General features: G+C 31.7%; 9 protein-coding genes across 9 annotated transcripts; 4 read left to right on the top strand and 5 right to left on the bottom strand.

The window, feature by feature from the left end:
- Positions 1-2928: 2928 nt before the first annotated feature.
- Positions 2929-3912, top strand: GO595_000499 (uncharacterized protein; the record flags this gene model as incomplete). Its single annotated transcript, XM_067918176.1, has 1 exon — positions 2929-3912. The coding sequence occupies one exon, from the start codon at positions 2929-2931 to the stop codon at positions 3910-3912; it is 984 nt and encodes a 327-aa protein (XP_067779279.1).
- A 3182-nt stretch (positions 3913-7094) lies between these two features.
- GO595_000498 (uncharacterized protein) lies at positions 7095-7709 on the bottom strand (the record flags this gene model as incomplete). Its single annotated transcript, XM_067918165.1, has 1 exon — positions 7095-7709. The coding sequence occupies one exon, from the start codon at positions 7707-7709 to the stop codon at positions 7095-7097; it is 615 nt and encodes a 204-aa protein (XP_067779278.1).
- Positions 7710-9096: 1387 nt separating this feature from the next.
- On the bottom strand, positions 9097-10368 carry GO595_000497 (putative beta-amylase; the record flags this gene model as incomplete). The annotated part of the gene is made up of 1 exon (XM_067918154.1): positions 9097-10368. One exon carries the CDS (start codon positions 10366-10368, stop codon positions 9097-9099), a length of 1272 nt encoding a protein of 423 aa, XP_067779277.1.
- Positions 10369-10631: 263 nt separating this feature from the next.
- On the top strand, positions 10632-11951 carry GO595_000496 (major facilitator superfamily transporter; the record flags this gene model as incomplete). Its single annotated transcript, XM_067918143.1, has 1 exon — positions 10632-11951. The coding sequence occupies one exon, from the start codon at positions 10632-10634 to the stop codon at positions 11949-11951; it is 1320 nt and encodes a 439-aa protein (XP_067779276.1).
- A 1905-nt stretch (positions 11952-13856) lies between these two features.
- GO595_000495 (small GTP-binding protein) lies at positions 13857-14372 on the top strand (the record flags this gene model as incomplete). The annotated part of the gene is made up of 1 exon (XM_067918132.1): positions 13857-14372. The coding sequence occupies one exon, from the start codon at positions 13857-13859 to the stop codon at positions 14370-14372; it is 516 nt and encodes a 171-aa protein (XP_067779275.1).
- Positions 14373-18240: 3868 nt separating this feature from the next.
- On the bottom strand, positions 18241-19812 carry GO595_000494 (MatE family protein; the record flags this gene model as incomplete). The annotated part of the gene is made up of 1 exon (XM_067918121.1): positions 18241-19812. One exon carries the CDS (start codon positions 19810-19812, stop codon positions 18241-18243), a length of 1572 nt encoding a protein of 523 aa, XP_067779274.1.
- Positions 19813-20740: 928 nt separating this feature from the next.
- On the bottom strand, positions 20741-22471 carry GO595_000493 (putative diaphanous; the record flags this gene model as incomplete). The annotated part of the gene is made up of 1 exon (XM_067918110.1): positions 20741-22471. The coding sequence occupies one exon, from the start codon at positions 22469-22471 to the stop codon at positions 20741-20743; it is 1731 nt and encodes a 576-aa protein (XP_067779273.1).
- A 421-nt stretch (positions 22472-22892) lies between these two features.
- On the bottom strand, positions 22893-24380 carry GO595_000492 (uncharacterized protein; the record flags this gene model as incomplete). Its single annotated transcript, XM_067918099.1, has 1 exon — positions 22893-24380. One exon carries the CDS (start codon positions 24378-24380, stop codon positions 22893-22895), a length of 1488 nt encoding a protein of 495 aa, XP_067779272.1.
- Positions 24381-24768: 388 nt separating this feature from the next.
- On the top strand, positions 24769-25584 carry GO595_000491 (inositol hexakisphosphate kinase; the record flags this gene model as incomplete). Its single annotated transcript, XM_067918088.1, has 1 exon — positions 24769-25584. One exon carries the CDS (start codon positions 24769-24771, stop codon positions 25582-25584), a length of 816 nt encoding a protein of 271 aa, XP_067779271.1.
- Positions 25585-26402: the final 818 nt, after the last annotated feature.

Here is a 26402-nt window from a genome sequence, read left to right as displayed (position 1 = left end):
GTTTATATAGAACTAATTTAACAGATTTCAAAATGGAATTTTAATCGTAACAATTGTTTATTTACTTTTTGTTGATAAGTTACAGTGTTTACACTCAGATTTTTAGCTTTAATTTAACCAATGTTTCTTCATCTTTATCTTAATATGCGTAATGATTCAAATTCCAACACAAGAATCACATGAAAGTCGAGCGTTTTGAATAATGTAACAAAAATTCGTATGAAATAAAAAATCGAAATAAAACTAATTAATATTTATATAAATGTGATATATAAAGTCAAATCCATTGGTCTTCATCTTCATGAATTAAATTTCCAATTTCTTTGTCGACCTTCTCCCTTCGTTGTTCTGTTGGTGCGTTTGCCTCAAATGATTCTGTTCCTGAAGCTGATTTTGTTGCATTATTTCGTCGAATTAAATATGTAATAATTCCAACGATAATAAAGATGATGAAAACTGTTCCACAAATGACGCCAATTAAAATTGTTGGAGAAATTGGATTGTCGATATTTATGATTTCATTATTAATTTGGTGGAAAAATGTATAAAAATACGAATAAACAACTGAATACGTCGAATATCGAATAATTATATAATCATAATAAAAAATATCTGTCGGAATGTAGAAAGAATGTGAATCCTTAAATGAGAGTGAATATGTATTTTTCAGATATAATGTATTGATGGAAATTGTTTGTGTAAATATTAATGAATATGTTAATGTTATAGAAAATGTTAAATTTTCATTGACATGAAATGAAGCTGAAAATGTATTCGATGATGTAAATGAATTTGAATTTGAAAATGTTTTACTTTGCGAAAATGAATTTGATAATGTAAATGAATTTGATTTGGTAAATGTATTTGATGGTGCATATGTGTTACTTTGTGAAAATGAATTTGATTTAGTGAATGTATCTGAGTTAGAAAATGAGTCGCTGCGTGTAAACACATTTGACTTGGTGAATGTTTGGGTTGACGGAATGCACTCTTCGAATGTTCCTCTGGTAATGTTGATTTTGCCAAATGTTTTGTTTTTATATGATGAAGGCACCATAATGGTTTCAATTTGATTAGAAAATGCCTTATCATCAATTTTTGATGGTGATGAATCACCATTAAAATATATACATTTAAGTGAAGAGTAATAAGAAAATGCACATTCATCAATCGTATTAACCTTCCCGCCAATAAAAAGTGTTTCTAAATTACCACATGAATAAAATGCATAAGATTCAATTGTTTCAACATTTTCGCCAAGAATTATCGTTTTTATATTATTACATGATTCAAATGCTTTTTCTCCAATTAATGCGACTGTATTTGGTATTGTAAATGAATTTGTTATATTACCTATTGGATAACAAATTAATTTTGTAATATTTTTATCATATAAAATTCCATCATTTTCATAATTAGAAAAATATAAATTTTCTTCAGATACATATATAAATTGAAGTTTTGAACAATATACAAATGGATTGATTCCTATTGATGTGACTGATTGCGGAATTGTGATATTTTTTATATTAATACAATTTTGAAATGCATATTTTCCAATTGTTGTTAAGTCTTCTCCTAATATGACAATTTCCAATTTCTCACAGCTTGAAAATGCATTTTGTCCAATTGTAGAAACTGATTTACCAATTTCAACTGACAACAATGAATTCCATTGTGAAAAAGCTGAATTTGGTATTGTGTCAATTCCTTCAATGACTAAATGTTTTGCTGATTTTTGAGAATTTTCAGAATCACTTGGCAATTCACTTTCATTATTTAATATTAATGTTCGATTATCATTAACATAGACAAATTGAAATGAATTTTTAATAAATAAATAAAATAAAAACATAAATGAAATGACATGAAAATTGTATTTCGTTTTATCGATATTACATTTTTTAAAAATATGTATCAAAGAAAAAATAACCAAAAATATTATAACATATGAAAGATAAAAAAAAATGCTATTTTTATATTGGGATAAAAAATTCGAATAATATGTATTGTCAAATGGACTTTTCTCCACGATATAGTAATTAATCCAGAGTTGTAATTGTTTAAGAAAGTATGTTGTGGTTTTTTTTGATATTATTAGAATCAATATGATATTATCAACATCCATGCACTTGCTAATTGCATAATTTATGTGCTTACTACGAATCTTAAATTCTTTGTCATTATTTTGGATTTGATGAATTTGTAAATTTTCATATTCGAATATGTATTTATTAAATCTAATTTTACATGCAAGTACAGTCACACCAATTATAATAACTTCTATCAGTTGAATGATAAGAAGATTGTGCATTAATTTTGTTTCAGGGTTTTTGTTCCATATAACTTTTTGATAGTTATTTACAATCACAAAAACCGATTACAAAAGTTGTCGTATTTTTATCAAAATATTTGAAAACCCTCGAATCCGTTTTTGAGAAGCAAATTTTTACGATAACGTATTTTCTTTGAGCATGTGAATAAAAATGGAGTGCAAAAAGAAAAAAAAAAAGTGAGAACAGAAATTTTGGGCCAGTTGAAAAAACAAAAATATATGTTTTCCTTTACAAAATAACCTGGTGACCATTGCGAGTTTATCTGCTGGGATCCAACAACTTTCATAACACCCTTTAGAAATGATTCCCATTTTTCAGATTTAAATTTAGCAATACGTGGTTCAGAGAAAAGCCTCATAAGGCGTAACACAGTGTTATCTTAAATATACACAAAATGTGAATTGTTTTTTAATGAAAATATATTTAATTTGCTTTGTGAAAATGTTTATAATTTGAAACTTATGAAATATAAAAATTATATACTTTTGGATCTTGTTTTTGCTCAATGTTAATTAAAATAAAAAATATTCGAAAAAGTATCCTTGAACTTCTGCTTTTTTTATAAAATTATAATATCATATTCATTTTTACAATGTTTATTTTTCTTTGTCTTTTAGGAAATCAAATTCAAGCAATTGAAGCAAAAGGATTCTTTCCAGATGAAACTAATGATAAAAATAAAGTATATACTTTAACTGCACTCCCTCATACAAAGGATAAGAATGTTCAAAAATGCCTAAGTAAAGAAGTGTCAAGAGTAGTACAACAAGCAAAGTTAAATGGAATGGATAATAAATTTAGTCAACTTTTTAATGCACAAAAACTTAAAGTAATCTCTCAAAATGGGAACAATCCATTAACAGAAAATGAGGCAAAATCTGTTTTTAGATATTTATTTATTCAAGAAATTACTGATAACTTCGATCTTGAACTGAATTCAGGAAGCACAGGTAAATTTGATTGTTTCTTTGATTCTATCAAGAGAGGATTTGATAAACTCGTTAAAGGAAACCCTACTACATTTTACAAAGCTGTTAGAACTTTTAAACCTGCACAATTTAATGTAGGAAATTTTGTTTCAACAAGAGCATTTACAATAGTTACAAATGATTTTGGTCCAATTCAAGATCAAGTTAATATAATATTACAAATATTTGGGAAAAGGAATATGAAATCCATTCAAGGCTTCTATAGTAATAAAAAAGGAAATACAATGTTATATCCTCCTGCAACACGATTTAAAGTAAAGAAAAATCCTTATCCAATGTTTTGTACAAAAGGACAAGGATTAGCTCAGTGTACGAACAAAAAGAGTTCTCCCACTCAATTGCAAATAACTTTTGTTGATTTAGAAGAAGTTAATGAAGATTATGGACCAATTCAATATAAGAATCTTCCACCAGGACCAGTAAATCCTACAAACGAATCCATAACAACATCACCAACCAAGCAAAAATTTTTTACTAAGAAGGTCATAATAATTATTGCAGTAGTCGCAGCTGTGGTTCTTGTAGTAATAGCTGTTTTGGTAACTCTCCTTATCAAGAAGTCAGGAAATTATAGCAATTCTCTTTAATAAGATTTCTTAACAAAAACTCCATCAAAATCCATGGAACTTAAATTTTTATTAACTAAAATTTTTTAATTTGGATGATAATATTTTTCTTTAACTATTCTTATATGAATGTTATAAAAATTATTTTGTCATCATTGTTCTATTTTAATTTTAAAATACATTATCAAGAAACTTTATCATTTATTACAAATGTAATTCAAAAGCAAAAATTCTATCGATCTATGTGTCAGTTTTGTCTTATCAGAGTGTTAACACGAAAGGAAATGATGCTGCTTCACTCATTTGATTGCCGCATTAGTTTCATGCGTAAAAGATAAAAGAATTTAATTAGTTTCAATTTAGTAAATTAATTTCCAATAATAAACACCCTATAATTTTCCCAAAAAGACTTAATCAATTAGTTATATGTAGGAAATATAATTAATTCACAAAATGCATTTGTGCTAAATATGCACTGCTGTTTCATTGTTAAATAATTATAACTTTTCTGACTATAGAATCTCACATAGTTCCAATTTTTGTACAATAACAATAAGCACTGCCGTGAAAAACATGTAGACCGACACCTTATTATAACCCACGCCTATACTGTAGCATTATTCATAGAGAAAATATTTAGTAATATATATTTGATAAATTTTTTTTGATTTAATTTTGTAATTTTTGCAATCTTCCTATTTTTCACTAACTTCACTAAGGAGAACGTTAACACAAAATCTTTTTTCTCGATTTTCTTAACATAATTAATTTTAACATATATTCAGCCCCAAAAATAAATCATATAAAACTTATGTTTCTTCTTCTTCATTGTCTACTTTTAAGTCTAAGTTTACAGACAAAAAGAACAAACTCAAGAAACAATCCACCAGCGCCATAACCTTATCATCTTTTGTCTCCAAATCCGCAACTTGTAGTATTACTTTATCCAACTCGTGCATTATTTGGTCGTGAAATATTCCGTCGTGTGCGATTTCGATTAAATATATATAAGATTTCAATACGATTTTAAGCATATTCTCATCAGATGACTGCAAGAACAAGTCCAATATGTCCATATAGCCATTAACTAATAGATAACTGGCAACGATATTTGGAATTCTGTAAATCAATTTTGACAAAAATTTTAAGGAAATTGATTTAACAGGAAATACATAATTATGAAAAGAGTTTAAAATGATTGGTAATATGATTTCAATGTTAGTATAGATGGTATGACGGAATTTAATTATCGAAATGGCCATTTGAAAAAATCCTGTTTTTACACGTTCTGATGATTCATCATGCAATGCAAAACAAAAATAATCCCAACGGAATATAGCAAACGCATTTTCAATATGAAAATTGGCAAATGATTGAATTAATTTCATGATTTCGATTTGAAGGGGTTCGTTCGAAAATTGGCACATTTCGTAAAGCGCTTGATATGGGAAGTCTTGGAGAAGCTTTTCAGCACAAAATGGGAAGCATTCAAAGCAACAGGAAAAGAGGCTTAATATTTCTGGAGCACTTTTGGTTAAATTGGTAAGTTCAGATTGAACAAATCCAACTATTAAAATTATTTCATTTTCAAAATTGGCATCAATCCTTTCAACAATGACGGTCAAGCATCTTATAATGGAAAGTTGTGTAAGAAAATCATTACATGAATGATAAATTGTAATGATCAGTTGGACTGAATCATTGGAAATTATGATTTTTGGTGGTACTTTGGTTATTAATATGGAATATAATGAAAAGATATTGGACTTGTCTCGAAGTACTGGGAAAATTGCTGAAAAAAGAAAATTGATAAAATTAATATCTATAAAAGGAGTAAGATCAAACCCAGGAGTACTAACAAGAATGATTAAAACACGAAATATGTTATCATAATAAAGAGTAAATAAGGGATTTTGTAGAAGATCAAAAAATAAAAAATTCATGCCACTAATGTTAAATTGTTCTATTGGGATTTGTGCTGTATTACGGAGGTATCGGTGAAGCTCAGATATAGAATGAATCGTATTTCCGTAATTATTTTCTTGATAATTCGAAATTAATTTTTTTAAAATTTCATACAAATTACCAAAATTTACCATCCTATCTTGATCACTCTGTCGAAGGAAATTGATGTACTGACGTCTGTAATTCCTATGAGATTCATTTTTTTTGTAGTCGCACATGTCATTCGCCCGTTTATTTTTGTCTTTTAGATCAAAAAGTTTTCAAAGTTGTCTAAGATTTGCATGGCGTCAATGCAGATATTCTTTATAATTTCGCTTATTTATACTAAATTAAAAGATAAAGATGAAGCCATAAACTTTGATATTTTTTTTTATGATAGAAAGATAATAATGAAATTATTAAAATTATTTTTTTAAACTTATGTTCACCTCTTAAAGGGAAGATGTTTTGCATTTTTATTTTCATGAAATTGGATTTAATTATTAAAATTATTAATTGGAAATAAATGTAAAAGTACATCAAATTTTGATGTTCTAACAAATATGATCAGTTGTTTTGTGTTTGGAAGGCGATTATACTTATTCACACGTCCGGACGGGATCTCTTTGGCTGAGAAACCAAAATGCTGTCGAAGGTTGTTCACTGAAACGATTTATATTAATAAAGCAAAAACATTTTCGAAAATTCGAACACCTGATTCTGCTTCCATAGCATGGGAATCATTTATGAAAAAGAAAAATAAAGCCGAAGAAGTGGAAGTTTATAGTGATACAAAACAAATTTCTGAAGAAACATTGAAAGAAATTGATGAATTACTGAAGGAGATTCATGATACTGAAGTTTAATTTGCTTAATAAATAAACCTTAAAATAATGTTAAAACCTTTTACTATTGTGTTGAATTCATGAATCTTTAAATTAGTAAAATAATTTAATTAAATTTTGTTGTTAAAAATAATATTTTTAGAAAAAACTGGCATAAGAATTTCAGGTGAAATAGTTTGCTATAATTTCTTTAAAAAAAAAAAGAAGTTGATCATTTTGATTAGGAAAGTAAAATTTAAAATAATAAATGTCATTATATTTTGTCTCAAAAATGATATAATTCAATGATTAAAAAATTGTCATAATATAAACTCAATAAACAAACTTTAATGATTTATAAGAACGTCAAAACTTTGCAGCTAATGTTGAACAAAAAACTCTTAAGTCAAAAACTTAAGTGTCGAATTTCCATTTTTAGTAAATGTTGCATTTTTTCTGATCTTGTTCGGCCTTTTCCAATTCTTTATTTCCTTCAACCATATCAACTTTAGCTTCCTCGATTTTTTCATCAATTCTGACGACAACTTGATGATCTGATTGAATTTTATCATGAACTTGTTGCGTGATTTCCTTGAGATCTTGCATATCAGTCACAATCTGTTCAGTTTGCTCTTGAATAAAGTCAAGGTCTTCTTGTTCTTGTTGAACTTGTATTTGATCAGCATTGCCTTCAGTTTGTTGGAGAACCTTTGCTTCTTCAGCAGCCTTTTGTGCTCTCTCTCTGTCATCAATTGTTTGAATTTGTTGCAAGATATTTTCCCTTTTTTGTGAAAATTCATAATATGGTCCATCATAAACTCTATGAATGTCTTCATCATGACCTCCATCTTTTCCTTTGTCTATTTTTTGTTCAATAATACCGGACAATCTGATCAATTGCTTCATTGAAATTTTGACGGTATTCCTTATTTTTGGATCTTCTAAATTTTCTAAATTAGGCCTAACTTTGGTGAACCAGATTGTTTTAAAGCTGTTTACCTCGGTTGAGAGTTGATTTGTTTTCTCTGCAGCGATATTCCTGAAAGACATGTTGATTGTCACTTTTTTACATCGTATGGTTGTCACTTTTGTCAAAAAGAACAATTTAAACAATTTTTCCATTTAGTCATCAATTATAGAATAACCAAAGGTACCTTTATCTTTACGTCGTTGGCAAAAAGTAATAATTTCTTAAATGAGTATTCCGACGATAATTTGGAAGATTTAAAAAAAAGCAAAATAGATTTCTTTCATTTATAAAATCATTATGCATGAAAAATCAAAGTTTATAAACTTGGAATTTGGAGCTAGGACAACGAAAAATAATATAAAATGGAACGAATACGGTTACTAACAGAAACTTCCAGATGTGAATAAAATTGGAAAACAGTTTTTTATTATTTAAAAATTGAGCGAATTAAAAGGAAAATTCAAAGAAATGATTGAAAAATGGAGGATCATGAAAAAATTTCAAATAAATTTTACTTTGAATTTATTAATCTCATTTTCATTATTAAATATGGAAGCAAAATCAAAAGCCCCACGATTTAAACACATTGAAATTAATATCGAGGCTAAAAATAAAAGAAGAAACATATCACTATGGGATTCTGCTGATTGGGCAATGAAGAAGGATTCAAAGGATAAAAAACATAAGAATAGAAACTCTCTTGTCCTTACATGGGAAAAAGTAAACAACTTCAATGAGAAAACAATATCTCTTAAGACCAATACCTACAAATGCTTAAGTAAATCAAACACTGAATTTTATAAGAATGATAACCAAAAACCAAGAGAAAAAAGAAGGTCTATTGAACATAGAGAAATAAGGAATCCTTTTCAAAGACTCATACTCACAATGCTCGACACACCAAAGGAACAATCGCCTTTATTAAGAACAAAATAAAAGAAAACATTTTTTTAGTTTTGAAAATTAATCCTATCAGCTCATGCAAATCACAGTTATAATATATTCCCAAATGAAAACATATATAGGCACCATCACAAAATCAGATATATTTATCATATATGATGATAATAAAATTCTTATAATATTATATACATATGTATATTATTGTATATAATTTGCGGTATGAATGAAACTATATGAAAAACCATTTAGTTTTAATTTGTAAGTACAAATTCCATTTCATCAAATATATATTTATAAGAGATCTCTTGTTATTATGACACATACTGTACAAAATACATACAATTGAATAATTCATATTGTTAATTTGTTTATATAATAGTAAATCCATCTTCGTATATTCACCAAATGTAAACACATATATGTAAAATCATTCAAATGAACAAATATATAAATTATTTTCTTCGATGCAGCGCATATTATTACGAAAGAATTTAAACTGAAACGGATATAATTGCAAAAGATTATTTATTCCATAGTAAATTCAGCCTAAAGACCATATTTACTTTAAGCGTTGTTCATTTGGTTGACGAAGTTCTTGAATTCGTTAAAGTTGTTGTTCATCAAGTTATCGCACAGCCTCAGGTACGTGAAGGTTGACAGTCCTTGCGGCACCCACGACTTGATTTGGTTGTACGCCGCCCAGTCGTATCTCTCGAGCGCGTTTTCTCCCTCGAACTTGAGGCCCGCGTTCTTCGTGTCGCGTAAGATCTGCGCAACGAGTGCCGGCGGATTGCTTCCTGCGCTGTAGTCTTCGCCGGTCATCTCGAGGCACGTGAAGCAGACTTCGATGTTGTACTGCTTGAACATGTTGATCAAGACTTGGTAGCCGTCGTAGTCCCAAATGTTGTAGTATCCGGCAGTGAGCTCCGCGCAGTGGCAGCTTGAGGTGTAGTGCCAGTGGATGCCAGAGATTTTACACGAGAGGCGGAGAGAGCTGCCAAAGATTTCGCGTGCGTCTTTTAATACGTTTGCGCCGTGCTCAACTAACAAATTGGAATACCACTTGTTGAAGAACTTGCCGTATTCGATGTTCCAGCCGTTCGCCCAATATGATGAACCCCCTGGACGAACGTTGTAGTCGCCGGTGTCCGTTGGTGGTGAATCCCATTCTGGATGACCTGCGGCGGCCGCTGCTTGCTTGAACTTGCTCTTCATCATTGGATCGTAGCATTGGTATGCGCCGCAGCCTGAATACGTCCACTTGTCAAGTTGATATGATGGGTAACGAATTTCGCCGCATGGTCCTGCGCCAACTTCGATCTCGATGATTGTGCCGTCGTTGATTAAATCAATGAACTCATCACGAAATGCAACCATGAAGTCATGATACATTTGGAGTGGTGTACGACCATTAACTTCGATATCATCGTAAGCAAATGAAATATATTCTGAGTCTTTGTTACCGAAAACATCAATGAAGTATGGTTGCATTGAACCTTGGAAGACAAAGTCTGGGATTGGGATATTGCATGTATCACCAACGTTACCACCACAACGATGGAATGACATGACTGGAATGATTTTAAGACCCTTGTTCTTCATCATATTGAAAACTGTTCTATAGCCTGAAAACTTGTAATTCTTTTGTGATTGTTCGCAAATACCCCACCAAACATCAATCATTATACCTTTGACATTAGCGCCTTGAAGTTGGCCAAACCAATAATCGTATTTGCCTGAATCGAGAAGATTTTGATTTGAATCGAACATGGCAAGTGGTGCCATAACGAATACATCACATCCGGATAATGCAGTACCGAACAATAATGCAAACATTTTGAGTTTTGAAGTGTTTAACCTCTTCCACCTCCTGCCACAATTTTCAATGCGGAAGGTTGGTTTTCTTTGTGCATTTAAAATTGAATATGAACGATTATATTTGTTTGAAAAAGCCAACATTTGTCCATAAAAAACGTTCTTTGATCGTTCGATCTCATCGTTTGTAGAGCACGTTAACAAACATGAAAAGTGATGAATGGATTCCACTTGCAAAACGAGAAAGTATTTCAAAGATTCACATTATAGGAATATGTTGTGCAATGATGGCTTACCAAATTTCGTATTCTGTTGAATTCGCTCTTGCAACTCCAATTATGAAACGTCTTGGTGTTTCTCAAGTTGCTTCTGCAATTATATGGCTTTTAGGACCTATCTCAGGATTTATTGTTCAACCTTTAGCAGGTCATTACAGTGATATCGCTCATTTCAAAATGGGAAGAAGAAGACCTTTTATCATTGTTGGATGTATTGGTATTGTAATTGGATTTCTGCTTCTTTATTTTGTTGAAAAAATTGGCGGCTTATTCGGAAAAGCAAAGAAAGGAATGTCAATATTTGTTTTTGTTTTTGGTCTTTTAGAACTTAACGTTGCTACCAATACTCTTCAGAGCCCTTCACGTGCTATTGTTGGTGATATTGTACCACAATCACAACAAATCATTGCAAATACAATTGGGTCATTAATGCTTGGTCTTGCTTCCATTGTCACCAACTTGATTGGTGGCCTTAAATTAGGCGATTATACTAACGGTAAATTTACCAATGATGAACTTACATTTATCATTGGAGTTGTTTTGATTGTAATTTGTGTCACCATAACTATATTTTGCGGTAAAGAAGAAACATATACCGAAGAACTCCCTCATGAGAATCCATTCAAGAAGATTTTTAATGCCATCAAAACAATTCCAAAACCTGTTCTTCGAATTTCCATTGTATACTTCTTTTCGTGGGTTGCCAACTTCCCATTCCAAAACACCACCACTGATTTCTTTGCATCTGATATTTATGGTGGTGTTGCAGGATCAACAGATCCAGAACTGGCCAAGAAATACGATGATGGAAAAGCGTTTGGTATGGTGACCATTGCTGTTTCTAATGCGTTAGTTCTATTATTTTCACTTGTCCAGCCAACTGTCATTAAGTTCTTTGGATTGAAATGGGCTTATGCTATCTCGCAAATAATCGAAGCCGCTTGTTTAATACCGATATTCTTTGTGAAGAACAAATGGGCAGCATTGGGGTTACTCTCATTGATTGGCATTTCTTGCGCGATCTTTAACTCAGTTCCTTTCGCAATCATCGGAATGATTGTCGCAAGTGAATCAATGGGTACTTATATGGGCGTGTTGAACTGTTTCTGCGTTTTGGGTCAACAGGTTTCGAGTTTCGCTTTGGGATCTGGAATCGGCGCTTTGTCTGATAAAAAGGCGCCAATCCTTGGATCGGGTTCTGTGTTTGCGGCTATTTCAGCGATTTTGTGCTATTGGATCATCGTTCCAAATCAAGTGGAGAATAGCAGAATCGAAGAGCCACTTATTAACTCAGAACCAGTCATGGCTTATAGCAAAGAGGTTTAGTTTATAAAGCTACTTTCGTGATTTTTTTTTTTTTATAAGAAATGTATACACGGCAAATTGTTTTTTCTTTTGTTTTACGTCATACGAAATTCGATAAATTAAATGATAAGGAAATTGTTTTCCTCCAAGATCTCCAATCATAAAAAAACTATCGTCATTTTGAAATTCATATCGTTATACAAGGCAAGTAAGGCTTCACGACTAAACCAAGCCAAAAATCAATTTTTTCATGTATTCTTTATCAAGCCAAACTAACATAGGTATTTTATGTTTATATTATTGCAGTAAAAAAAAAAATAATTTTTGATTTTATATATTTTTTTTGGAATTTAAAACATGTAATATGAAATACAATAGGTATCTTTAATGCAATTTTGCACATAATCCTTAAAATAATTTTCACACGAAGATAAATTAGAAATTGGAAAAATGTTTAAATAAAAGCCGTTTAAATATTTAAATAACGGTTATAATCGATCAACCACAACCAACAATCTGAGATGAGCTTTGAAGAACAACAAGAAGAAAATTATATTACAGTATTTGGAATAGAAACTCCAGAGCAGGTCTCAGATTTAGTTGAATATATAGAACAACAAAATCCATTAATTTTTAATTCGCTTGATCTAGAACAGAATCCGCCAGATTACAATAATTCAAATTGGCTTACCTTCGCTTTGAAAGAGTTTGAAAACGAAAATGAAAAAAATTCTTTTTACAATGAATTACCACAATTCTTCCATATCGGGAAAAATGTATATCCTGTTCGCATTGGAAAATTTGAAAGCGATAGCAATGATTCAGCTTCCTTACAGAAAGCAAGTCAAGATAAAAAAGAAAAGAATGGTAAAAAAATACAGATATTCAGAATTCCTCCAAACCAGCAAAACCTGATGCAACTCCCCTTTGAAAAGAAAGGAATACTTGTTTTAATTGAGGAGTTCATTGTTGGCCCTTCCAATAATCTTACAACTATTCAGATTAAACAAATGGCCAACAAACTCAAAAGCGCGTCTTTATTTCTTCTTATTATTGTTTCGATTTGGATAATTGCATTACTAATTAAGTTCAATTTTTTATCTCGTCAATAAAATTATCTTTAATATAAACTTTGCTCTCATATATATAAAAAATGAATTTTTGCTTTTTTTTAAAAAAATCAATCATAGATCATTCTGAAATAATATATTGTCTAAATGATATATCTACTCCTACTTTAAGAAATAATAATGATTTCTATTTTATTATTGATATATCTGAGATATATACATGAATCGGTAGAATGAAAATGCGATGTTAAATTAGATTGCATAGAGATCTACAAGCAATCGTAGTTTAAGAAGCTACCAAAATATAGATCCATTTATAAGCAATTTATATCTAGTTACATCAATTGGAGATCTTGTATTTTATTTATATACTTATATAAAACAATTATTATTGGATCAATTGGAATTACAGCTGGAATTTATGAAATCTTCGTACGCCTACATCTAAAGTTATTGTTTCAAGTCCTGTACATTTCGAAAATGCATTATCACTAATTGTGTTACACAAATTATTAATATTAATTAATGAAATACATTCTGAAAATGTACCTTATCCGATTCCATTCAATGTTTTCTCTGGAAATTGTACATATTCAAATTTTTTCAATGATGCAAATGCTTCATTATTTATTGTATTAACTGACTCTCCATTTATTGCTGATGTTAACATGGTCATTCTCTGAATGTATTATTTTAAGCTCTCATACATTATTAACAATAATTTCTGAAACAATTTTAAATACTTTATTTGGTGAAAAAGATTTTTTAATTTACCTGAAAATTGTACATTTTTTCAATTCTAAATGGAAAACTAAATATTGTTGGAATTGGTTTGTCTTGCGTTGGGCAAACAGCAATGGTGGTCCAATATACAAAAGGTTATTTCTTAGCTGATGATCCTGAGTATTATGATGATAAGGAATATTGCCATACCGTCACAATTGACAATGAAACCATTAAGATAGTAATTTTTGATACACTGTCTCTCTTTCTTTTTGATTATCATAGTGACTGGGTCAAAAACGGAAATGGATTTATTCTGTTCTTTGCAATAAATGACCAACAATCATTTGATTATACAAAATATGCGTACAGAGAAATAATGCGAATAAAGGATCATGCTCAAGTGCCAATTATTCTATGTGGTTGCAAATGTGACCAAGATAATGAACGCGAAGTGAGTCATCAAGAGGAAGAAGAGCTTGCCAGGGAGTGGGGCGTTCCTTTTTTTGAGACGTCAGCTCTTGAAAACATAAATGTAAGAGATACTTTTGAAACGCTCATTCGCTTAATCCTTAAAAAACAAAAAACGCCCGATCCGAAAGAAGATCAGAAAGTTCAACGGCGTATCGAAATATGCGGAATCTTTTAAATAAAAGATTAAATTTATATGTTGTAAAGCTTATCTCATTGGTTTTTCACTTTTTTCTCTTGAAATTAATCTTTGTAATTGTATTAAATCTGTCTAAACTTTATCATGTTTCATTATATTTAGAATCAAGAATTTGTTAGTATAAAAGTTGAATTGTTTGTTATCATGTGGAATTTCACACCAAAAAACTTTTTTACTGTGAATTTCTTCACCATATTAAAAACAGTTTATTTAAAAAAATCATGTTTTAGAGCTTCTGCAGCACTTGGTCTTTTCTCTCTATCTGGAGTCAAAAGTTTTGTTAATAAATTTATGGAGTTATTTGTTATCAAGTGTCGTGTGTGCGGAAGTGCATATTCCAAAAAACTTTGTCTCCTAAAATATGGAAACATTTTCTTCGAGTTGTATTTTTGTGCCAATTTTATTATTTCCTTTCCAAAGAATCGAGCATGTTTGTTGAGGATTCCCTCATTACTATTGCCATTAAAAAACGAAGGAGTTCCAAACATTAAATTTGCCATTATGCAACCTGATGCCCAAATATCAACTTCTGTTCCATAATAAGGAAACCTGAAAAGTAACTCGGGAGCTTTTGTAGATTTTGTTCCTACGCTATAACTATATTTTTTTCCTGGATTAACATATTCTGCAAGGCCCCAGTCAATAATTCGTATTTGATGATCAGAAAATGAGCAAAGAACATTTTGCCATTTTATGTCTCTATGGAAAATGTGCATGTTATGCGTTTCATTTAAAACAGATAAAATTGATTTTACAGCCCATTGTAAATCAGAATACGTTGGAATTGTATTTTTATCAACTTTTATAAAATCTGTTACAATTATAGGCGAATAGGAGTCACCATAAACACCATATAAGTGAAGTACATTAGGAACTTTTTGAAGAAGAGTAAGAATTGATATTTCTCGTTTTAATCGCCAGTCCTCAATTGGTTTTAATTTTTTAGCTGCAACTATTGTTCCATTTTCGAGCTTAGCTTTATATACATTAGAAAATCTTCCAGATCCCACTTCTTCTAAAAAGTCAATGCTTTCATTAATATAATTTATTTGATACGAATTATATTTCTCTGCTTGTTGATTTTTTGACAAAAGATGAATGCCTAAACAAATGCATAGCAAAAACATTAGCAAAAATTTTAAACGTTCGTCGAACTTTTGTGTAAACCAATCAAATCCGACCTTTGGGATAAGCTTATCATCAAAATGGTATGCAAATTTATTTCATACCATTTCTTCTATAATACTTACTTACAAGACGATTAATATTTTAATTTCCTTGCAAATTATCTGATCTTTTTATATTTGAATATTGTCTATAAAAATTTTTTTGAAACTTTATCCACTATATATATAGCTTAACTCATGCATATGTAACCCATAAAAAGCATTAATTGTGCCAAATTTGAGGTGTCTTAATGTTCTTTTTCTTTTATGCTTTTTGGGTTCACCGTATCGTACTATTCAAATAACTGATTATCACAAAAAGTGGATTGAACTCGTTTCTGAGGTTTGTTAACAAACTTTTCTGTGGTTTCGTTTCAAATATATATGTAAAGTATTTAATTCACGTTGATAATTCAAAACCATTCAAAAATACTATCGGATAAAGAGGAATAATTTTTCACAACAGTTGAACGGATTTTGTGAAGCATTCAATTTTAAAAATCAAAATCCATGTTTGTCTTCTTTAGTTTGATCTCTAACATTATTTGTGACGACACCCTTACTCTTGAAAACTACGGAACTGTTTATCAGAATCAATTTGGTTCCTATAAAACCTCAACCAGACATCTGATCATCGGAAATGGTATTCATACCCTCTCTACTTATGCATTTTATGAATGGACTCTACTTGAAGATGTAACATTATGAGGTTCAGTTATAAATATCAAACATAATGCATTTGATAAATGTGGGAACTTAAGTACTGTTCAATTCGGGAAAAATGTTGCCACCATTGAAGATCATATATTTAATGTATGCAGTAATTTGCAAGCCATTACCATTCCTGATTTAGATACATCTATTAGTGAAAGTACATTTCAGTCCTGTTCTTCTCTTAGTAAAGTTACACTAAATAACAATATTACTAGCATTGGTGATTACGCATTTAATGGATGTAATAATTTGCAAACCATTACAATTCCTGATTCAGTTACATCCATCGGTGAAGGTGCACTTAGTCAATGTTCTCAACTTAGTCAAATTACACTTGGAAATAGTATTACCAGTATTGGAGATTCTGCATTTAAATCATGCAAGGATCTACAAACCATTACACTTCCTGATTCATGTAAATCCATTGGCTACAGTTCATTTGAAGGATGCTCTAGTCTCAATGAAGTTACACTCAAAAAAGATTTGACAACCATTGGAGGTCGTGCATTTTGTTCTTGTGATCAACTTGTTACCGTGACGTTTAACTCAAATTTACTCACAAATATCGGATTATGCATTTTATTTATGTAATGATTTAGAAGAGATAATATACCTGGCTCTGTTGTAACAATTTGAATTAGTTCATTTAGAGGATGCTTATTGAAAACACTTACACTTAATGAAGGATTAACTACAATTAAAGAGGGAGCATTTTCTACATGTAAATTCACAAATATTGTTATTCCCAACACAGTTACAAGCATTGAAAAAGAAGCATTCCGTTTTTTCTCTATGTTAGAATCAGTTAAAATTCCCGAAAATGCTACAACATTAGGTACATATTTATTTTCAAAGTGTAATCAACTTAAAGAAGATAATTTCAGTAGTAAGTCTTATATAATTCCAACATATTTCTGAATCAGGTCTTACATCATTCACAATTCCTGATACAGTTACCACAATTGGAGATCATGCATTTTATTATTGCCAACCATTAGTAACTGTTTACATAAGTAAATCAGTTATAACAATTGAAAACGCTGCATTTTCTTTATGTACAGAACTTAATTATATTTATTATTATGGTATTTCAGAGCCTACATGTTATGGATCTTCTTCTTTTTTAGTGTTCCTGCTGAAGCTGTGTTCGTTACTGAATCTTATGCAAGTACAACATTTTGTAGATTTGATACTGTCAGAGGTTTTGCTGAATGTACAGCTATAACACTTCGCAATCAATTAATTGTACTGGTACAATTATTGGTGCCACAGTTGGATCTATTGCTGGTGTTATTGTAATTGTTGTGATAATTGTTATTATCATTTTCATTCTAAAAAAGAAAAAAAGGAAGTCGTATTCATCCTCTTAAGGCTTCATATAAAAATGACATGCCAGCTCTTGCTTTTTAAAGTAAAACTAAAAATTCTAATTTGATTATATTTCATTTTTTTATGATAAAGTGAAACATATTAAAATTCTAAATCGTTAACTATTATCACTTTATAAAAATAACTCTGAATGTTAGCATTTTTTAAAAAAAAGTTAAAGATGGTGAAGTTTTCTGCCAAGATAAAAAATGTAAAAATTGTAAGAAACCAATAAAATCAGAATCTGTTCTCAGCAGCACATGTACACTTTCTGTCAGTAAAAAAACAAAGATTTTGTTCTTCCTTTTTTTTAGATCGAAAAAGTATTTTTTGCTTATAAAAATTATACACACTTTTTGTGATCATAAGTCATATGGCTTCCGAGATTTATAAAAAGTAGCCACATGAGGTGTATAAACTGATCACATACGCTTGATGATTAAATGATTAAATGTATGATTTAATTATAATTCACTTTTCACTTTTTCTGTTGTTTAAATTTAAACGTTCTCCAAACATTTTTGTAAACCAGTCAAGTTTGATGCTGATTATCGGCACATCAAAAAATTAATTAAATTTTCTATTGCGCTTTATTAATATCAAAACTCGGAAAGCTCATTAATTTCTTCATGATCATGATCCTTTATATCTTCTTCTTCCTCCTCCTCATCATTCTTTAATTTTTCATTTTCTTCCTTAATTACTTTTACCATTTTTCTTACAGGGAAAAATATGACAATAGCACCCACCACCAAACCAAACGCGTAACTCAAAGGATAACACCAACAAACTCTTGTTGGATTATATTTATCAGTATAATACATAATGACGGCAAATACAATAATTGACACCAATTGACATGACAAACTTAAAATCGTTGAAGTTATACCTCTTTTCATTGATTGTAACATTGAAGGCGTTGTAAATCTCGCGAAAACTACGAAACCTAATGCATTACCAACAGTCAGCATTGGCCCAGCATAACTTAAATATCCATTACTACTTGCGAATATTTTTGAGATTTCGTTTGGAATTGAATATGAAAAAATCGAAGTGATAGTACCCCAAGTGAATCCCAACCAATTCATATGTATTGCCAATCGAATCCATCTCTTATAATTTTTGGCAGCATAAGCATAAGAAGCAGCAGGTAAGAATCCATTAGTTAATCCAATCAATAGACCATTAGTAATAGCCGCATATCTTGTGATAACATTAAATCCGGCTAACGCGTTATCGAATTCTTCTGTTGTCCTTGTTGAAAGCCCTATTAATTTACGGATAACTATACCAGGTAAACTTACTGACAAGTTTGCAATCAATTGAGATAATCCAACACGTAAAGCTGGCAATGTATATGGCGAAAACTTCTTCAATAATTGTCCAACTTTTGGCTTCACCGCAAACTTACCACAGAAATATAAAATCACTAATATAATCGCGGGCACAGACTCAGAGATAGCAGTAGCGATTCCTGCGCCAACAATTCCAGTCTTAAATGCAAGAAGAAAGAGCGGACATAAGAAAAACATATTAGCCACTGACGAAGCAATAGTTATCCATCCATAGATCAATGATTTCCCTTCGCCTTGAAGAAAACCACCAGCGCCGACGAATACGCATGTGAAGAATGAGCAGACAAGCATCGGCAACATATAATCATAGCCCAATTCCACAATTTCTTCGCTCGCGCCGAACCATTGGACTCCGAGTTTGACTGTTGGACATAATACTGCTGGAACTAATATACCAAATAATACACTGACTCTCAGTAAGTCACAGATAACTTGTCCCGCTTCTTCTGGACGACCTTCTCCGAATAGGCTACTAATTGTTTGGCTTCCAGCGACTGAAACGAAATAACCGAACGAGCGTCCGACGTTATCGAACGCAGTGTATGTTGAAATCGCGGTCATTCCGGCCTCTCCTATTGATTTTGACACCCAAATTGTTGCGAATACTCCGTATAAAGAACTTGTGAGCTGTGAAAGAATTGGCCCGATTGATAGGATAAGAATTGTAATAAGAGGCTTCCGACCAGCAAGACGATAATGTTCAAGCGAATTTTTATCTTCTTTTTGCTCTTCTTCCTCTTCTCTCTCTGAAAGACCGACCTCGGAGGGTGAATCCTCGTCGGGTTCAGAGTCTTTTGTTGTCTCTGGTGACGACATTGAACGAATGCAAAAGAAGAAGCAAAATTCCTTTTGGTAAAAGGCATTGAAAAATTGAATGGAAAAATGCCTCTCGGGTCAAGTTTTTGGGTTCTTGTAAACTGCTTTTTGGGTGATTTACATAACCGACCCACCAAGCGCCTATAAAAATTCTCTGTTTTACACGTTTTTGATTGAAAACTGACATTTTTTGGTGGTTTTGAGTGAGGACAAACAATTTCACTGGCGACGATGAAATGTCACGTGAAAAATTTACGTAAAAGAAAATGTTCGCAACGGTGTACGTCATCACGCGGAAAAATTTACGGAAATGAAAGTGTTCACGAGTCGGTGCTGATCAATCTGCTCTTGCATAATGACGAATATTCGCTTCTACTGCCTTCTTGTAGTGTCATGACTTTCATTATCATCATCACGCGGAAAAATTTACGGAAATGAAAGTGTTCACGAGTCGGTGCTGCTCAATCTGCTCTTGCATAATGACGAATATTCGCTTCTACTGCCTTCTTGTAGTGTCATGACTTTCATTATCATCATCACGCGGAAAAATTTACGGAAATGAAAGTGTTCACGAGTCGGTGCTGATCAATCTGCTGCTGCATAATGACGAATATTCGCTTCTACTGCCTTCTTGTAGTGTCATGACTTTCATTATCATCATCACGCGGAAAAATTTACGGAAATGAAAGTGTTCACGAGTCGGTGCTGCTCAATCTGCTCTTGCATAATGACGAATATTCGCTTCTACTGCCTTCTTAAGGTGTCACTACTTGCACTACGTCATCGCGCAGAAAAATTTACGGAAATGAAAGTGTTCACGAGTCGGTGCTTCGTAATGGCGAAGAACTGTTTCTTCTGCTTTATGGTCGTGTCGCTGCTTTCATTACTTCGTTGCGCGGGAAAAATTTATGAAAACTGAAAATGTTTACTAGTCGGAGCCGCTCGACTCGGACTCCCTGCTTGTGCTATTGTTATCCGATGACGAAGAATCACTTCGGCTGCTTTCTTGGTCGCTGTCACTACTTTCATTATCATCATCATTGTCATCGTCATCGCTACTTTCGGCGTTGCTGCTGCCCTTATCACTGCTTTGGGAGCTACTATCACTTTTACTGCTTTCTTTGTTACTTTCGTTTTCATCGTCATCAATTTTATCACTTTTAGTGACTTCTTTCTCACTCTCTTTTTCACTTTTAACACTTTCTTCTGCGCTTTTTGTGTCGTTTTCATCGCTTTTGTCACTCTTTTCTTCAGTTTTGTTTTCAATTGAGATATTTTCTTCTTTGACTTCTTCCTCTTCTTTCGGCTGTTCGTTAACTACTCCGATTTTGACTTTCTTTCCTTTCACTGGTCGTCTTTGAGCTCTTTTTGTCCGCTTTTCATTTGGAATCTTTGGAATTGGTTTCTTTTTCTCTTTTATTGGTACTGTTGGGCTGTCTTCCACTGCCTCTTTTTCGCTTTCGTGGGCTATTGGCATATTGTGTTCAAGGCTGAGTGAAGTTGACATTTCAAATATTCCTAATGATGATTCACGTGACAAAGGTAATGCCTGTGGTGGCATTCCCTCATGTATCATCTCCGCTCTAACATACGCAGAACGTTTTTCTATGAGGTCAGTTGTAATAAATGGATCTTTATCTGTGTAAATATGTTTTGGCACAAAGTAATCTAATGGCGACAAGAAGCTAGGCTCTTTAGGCTCATCACTAACTCTAACTAGGTCACTGGCATTGAGCTTCTCTTGATTTCCGCCAACGTGAATCAAAAAACGGCGAAGGCGAACGTTATATGGGAAAAGATAAATGGTCGACGGTTTGGAGACCGTTTGCAGCTTTGGCATTTCGGAAGCTTTTGGTTCAGGGAAAGGACCTCGTGTACGGAGTAATGCAATTTCAAGGGATTCATTACGAGCAGCTTTAAATTGACTCTCAATGATCTTTAACTGATTACCAATTTCAACAACATCTTTTTGTCGTTCATCAACCTTTTGGGTAAAGGTAGTGGCGGCATCAGTGATGCGGTTTTGAAGGTCGCTGAAAAAGTCTTTAATAAATTTATGTTGTGACTCAAGTGAATCACGTGGATTGGACTTGAATTGTGATTCAGCTTCATGCATTTGATCCATGATGTAGTCGTGATTCATAACAAGTTCTTTAAATATGGATTTAAGTTCTTCATGAGGTGTATCTGGTGTTTTCTTCGCTTCGGATCTGGTGGATTTGGAAACAGCTTGTGAAGGCTTCTTTGCACCAACAGCAAATGAAACACGATCTGCACCACGATGTGAGGATTCAACATTAGATAATTTCTTCTTCCTGAGTTTTCGAGGTTTTGACTTTGACTCAGTCTCAAAGGATGTGCTTGGAGATAATACAGGGTCAACTTCTTTAGGTTTGGATTTCATGGAATTTGATTTTTCTTCTTGAGTTTTATTACTTGTTTCTTCAGATTCTTGAGCTCTTGATTTCCTTCTTCTTTTCCTGTGTTCTGTGGAAACAGAACTTTCAGATTGTTTTTTATTTATCTTTTTTTTATGTTTTTTCGGAGTTAATTTTTCAACTTCTTCATTTGGCTTTTCTTTTTCCTCATCCTCTGAGCTATGTTTTAATTTATTAGAAGAAGAACTTTCTGAATCTTTTTCGATCGATGGATCAGACATTTTTGTAAGTTTTCGGTAAACTACTCAAAAACACAAAAACAGATAATTTTTCTCAGATGAAAAAACCTTTTTAATAAATATCTAAACAAATTTTAATTATAATACATTAACACACTTTGCAGGGGAACAATTAGAAATAATGTTATTAATAAAAATTAAAATAAAAGTTTCATTTAGATGTTTAATTTTAAATTCCATGTTTGAACATTTTAATTAATTGCGCCACTTATTTACTACAAATGATTTGCATCAATTATACAAATGTAAATATTCTTTGATGAAATTTGTTTCGTTTTGTTGCCGCTGCAAATTTTACGGTTTAATTCAAAATTTTAAATGACTTTCACGGTTTTCATTCTTCTGATGGTCGAACAAACTGCCTCAAATTTTTTTCGGTTTTGATCGTTAATCGAACGTTTGATTATTCGGGACCGTTTACGACTTCAGAAACTAGATCAAAAAGTTCATGAGAAAGATTACGTATCTCCTCAATATCACTATCGAAAAGGGAAGATATCACTTCTAAACCATCAGACGCCATAAATTGTGGGATAAAGAATTCGAGTTGTTGCAAGCCGCTTAAATGGATGAACATTTTAATTAAAGAATGCAACATACAATCAGTCAGCTCATCATTTTCTTTTTGCATTAGGTCAATTCCATATTCAACAAATTTGCTTACATCGAAATGATACATTTTCCCACTTGGATAACAATCAATAATATTACGTAATAGATGAAGGAACTGTTGTATCTGAACAAAGGATGGATTTGGTCCAAATAAAGAACCAGTTAAAACATCTTCAACTTCATCCATGTCAAATATCCCTAACATTGAAGGCTTATTTCTACATATTGAACTCATACAACGTGCAGCTTCAACACGTATTACGACATCATGATGACGTAAAAATTTATAAAAATTTTCAAATGAATAATCAATACTAAGTTCATCGACAAAACGCGTTCCGTTATCAAAAGAATATGTAATTAGAAGAATTGCCGCACGTAAAAGATTAATATCACTTCTGTTAAGGAACCATGCTATAAATGTAAAAATTTGCGTTTCTTTAACAATGTTAAGAACGCCAGGCCGATTCGTATGAACAATATCAACAAATATATACAATGCATCAGGAAGTTCAGGAACTATATATTGTTCATTTTGTTCATGTTGAGGAATTACCGCAGTACGAATAAATTTCGCTACGGTAATAAGAAGCTCTTTTACTATCTCTGGACCGAGTGGAGGGCCTTGGTTACCCGAAAGATACATTGTAAATGAACGAACTGCAAAAAATGAATAATCACAATATTGAGAATAAAAACGATTTATACTTTTAACATCGTTTTTGAGGGATTTAAATGCATAAGGAAAGAATGTTTCATATATATACTGTGCATTATTGAGACAAATGCGAGAAATTGTTCCAATGAGTTTGAGAGATTCATTCTCCAGAACTGCATGATGACTCACCCTGATAAAGTCAATGAAAATGCTATTAAAATGTGGAAGAATTGTCCTAAAAAAGATTGTTGGAAATTTTGGAAATAAAATTTCAAGATATTGCATTGATTGAAATGATATGTCGTTGTCTTGTGCACGTGTGGACTTAAGCAAAATTATAATTAAATTTTCAAGAACGTCAAAACCTTGACTAAATATAAAGCTTTTTGTTGGGAATTCAATTTTTTTCATTGCATCAATTTTTTCAACTCTCTGTTGTGGAGTTTCATTTGGTTCAAACTCAATTGATGAAATGAATTGTCTAATTTTTTCGATGTAAGCTTGTTGGAAAAACAAAATATTTTGTGGAGGAGGAATATTCATTTCGAGAAGGGATTCTTGACGAACTCTATCGATGGATGTTTTTTTTATAACTGGTGTTTCTATGTGTTTTTCTTCCATTGCGTCGTGATGTGGCCAGATATCGATTTAAATCTGATCTTAACGTCCTTCCTGTTGGCGTACAATTTATTTTATCGTTTATTTCCTTTAATGAGGTAAAAAATGACTTTTTGAATTGACTCTGTTCGGTTATTGAAGTCTTCAACTTTACATAAGAAACGCTATGTATTCAATATCACATCGTATGTAAGAAAATTCATAGAAGTACTAGTATTTCAACCTTAATTGAAAACGTAGTCAACACCCACAATTTGTTTCATCCAAATATTCGTGTAAAGTCAACAAATTTTGATATTACGGTTATCCTGTAGTCCAGTATTTGAATCAAGATGATCACCAATTGACACGTTTATTTTCTGGGCTTTGATTGAAATTTTTAACCAAAAAAATGGACATATCCACGCCAAATGATGCTCAAATCTCTGGTGATATAAAAATCATTGGATACCTTAACACACAAGGTGGTGGCCATGGCGAAATTCAGAAGTCAATATACAATTCTACATCAATACAAGCAATAGCAAAACCTTATATCGCTCGAGAAGATAACTTTTATCGGGCAATTCTTCCATCACCTCTTTCACTTTATACTTGTCGTTATATGGGTTCACATATATCTGAAGGCAAACGATGGCTGCTCCTCGAAGATCAAACCCAAGGCTTTTCATCACCATGCGTCATAGATATCAAACTTGGTACCCGCACATTTGAAATTGATGCCTCTCCGGAAAAAATTCAAGCTCAACTTGATCATATCAAAGATACCACAACGCCCACACATGCCATTAGGATCATTGATGCACGTATGCGAAAAGATAATACTATTACGTACAAATGCGATCGTATTCAAGGGCACAAATTAAACATTTCTGAAGTCTGTGATCTTCTTCATAAATTTTTCCCTGGAAAACGCAAGCACGAATTCATTGAAAACATATGTAAAATACGTAGTGCATTTTTAGAGACAATTGAAATATTTCCAAAGATGCGATTATATAGTGCATCAATACTTGCGGTGTACGATGGTGATTCTGATGCACCAATGAAAGTTACAATAATTGATTTCGCACATGCATATTTAGATGTTGATATTGAGGGTGGTGACTCTACGGATTCATTCTATGATGATAACACAGTTAAAGGTTTACAGACATTAATTGACTTGTTATTACATCCAATCGGATCTAAAAATGAAAAAATTTGATTTAGAGTAAAAATTCTTTTTAATGGTAAAAAATTGGTTGTTTTTAATAAACATGTTTAAAATTTGGTTTTTTGTTTTGATGAATTTCCTAAAAAAAATACATTGAATGCCTTTGTGGCGTTAATTCATGTTATTCACCATTTAAATTCGATTTGTTCCTATATTTGAAAAATAAGGAAATTTATTTGTTTTCGAATGAAACAAAAGAATCTTTTGTTTAAAAAAAATGGTTCGCGATTAAAAAACAATTTATTATTTTAAAAAATATTATCATTCATTAATTGATTGACTCTATCCCAATCAATATCGCTGTGTATGGTATTACTCATTTTTTTATTTTCTGTTCGTGATGTAATTGTTTTGGATTTTGCACTTGAATTTTTTCTCGCTGAAGCAATTTTGTTTTTTGACCTTTCTGTTGATGCAAAAATCCTTGCATTCTGTAATGTGTCATTCTGTGTATCAATATAAGAATTTGTTGATTGAAAAACTATTTCATGTGATTCATTGCTTTTTGGTTTTTTGAGGATTGGTTGCTGCTGAGTAAAAAGCTTTTCAACTTGCGGAGGATTTTTAGGTTTTGGAATATTTAAATCATCAAAATCTTGCTCAATCTCATTTATATAATCCTCAATTTCTTTTACCTTGGAATCAATTGGTGCAAATTTATTTTCAGGTTTAGGTTTTGGTTTATTATTTAACATAATTTCATCTGAATTGATTGTTGTAACATTTGAAAGTTGTATTGATTGAGATGTTTTTTGTGATTTATATTGGTTCACACCATCTGGAGATAAAAGATCAAAGGAAAAAGGAAT

This window comes from Histomonas meleagridis, assembly GCF_020186115.1.
Source record: "Histomonas meleagridis strain 2922-C6/04-10x chromosome Unknown contig_104, whole genome shotgun sequence".
NCBI lineage: Eukaryota > Parabasalia > Tritrichomonadida > Dientamoebidae > Histomonas > Histomonas meleagridis.
This window is presented reverse-complemented; position numbering and strand designations above follow the sequence as displayed.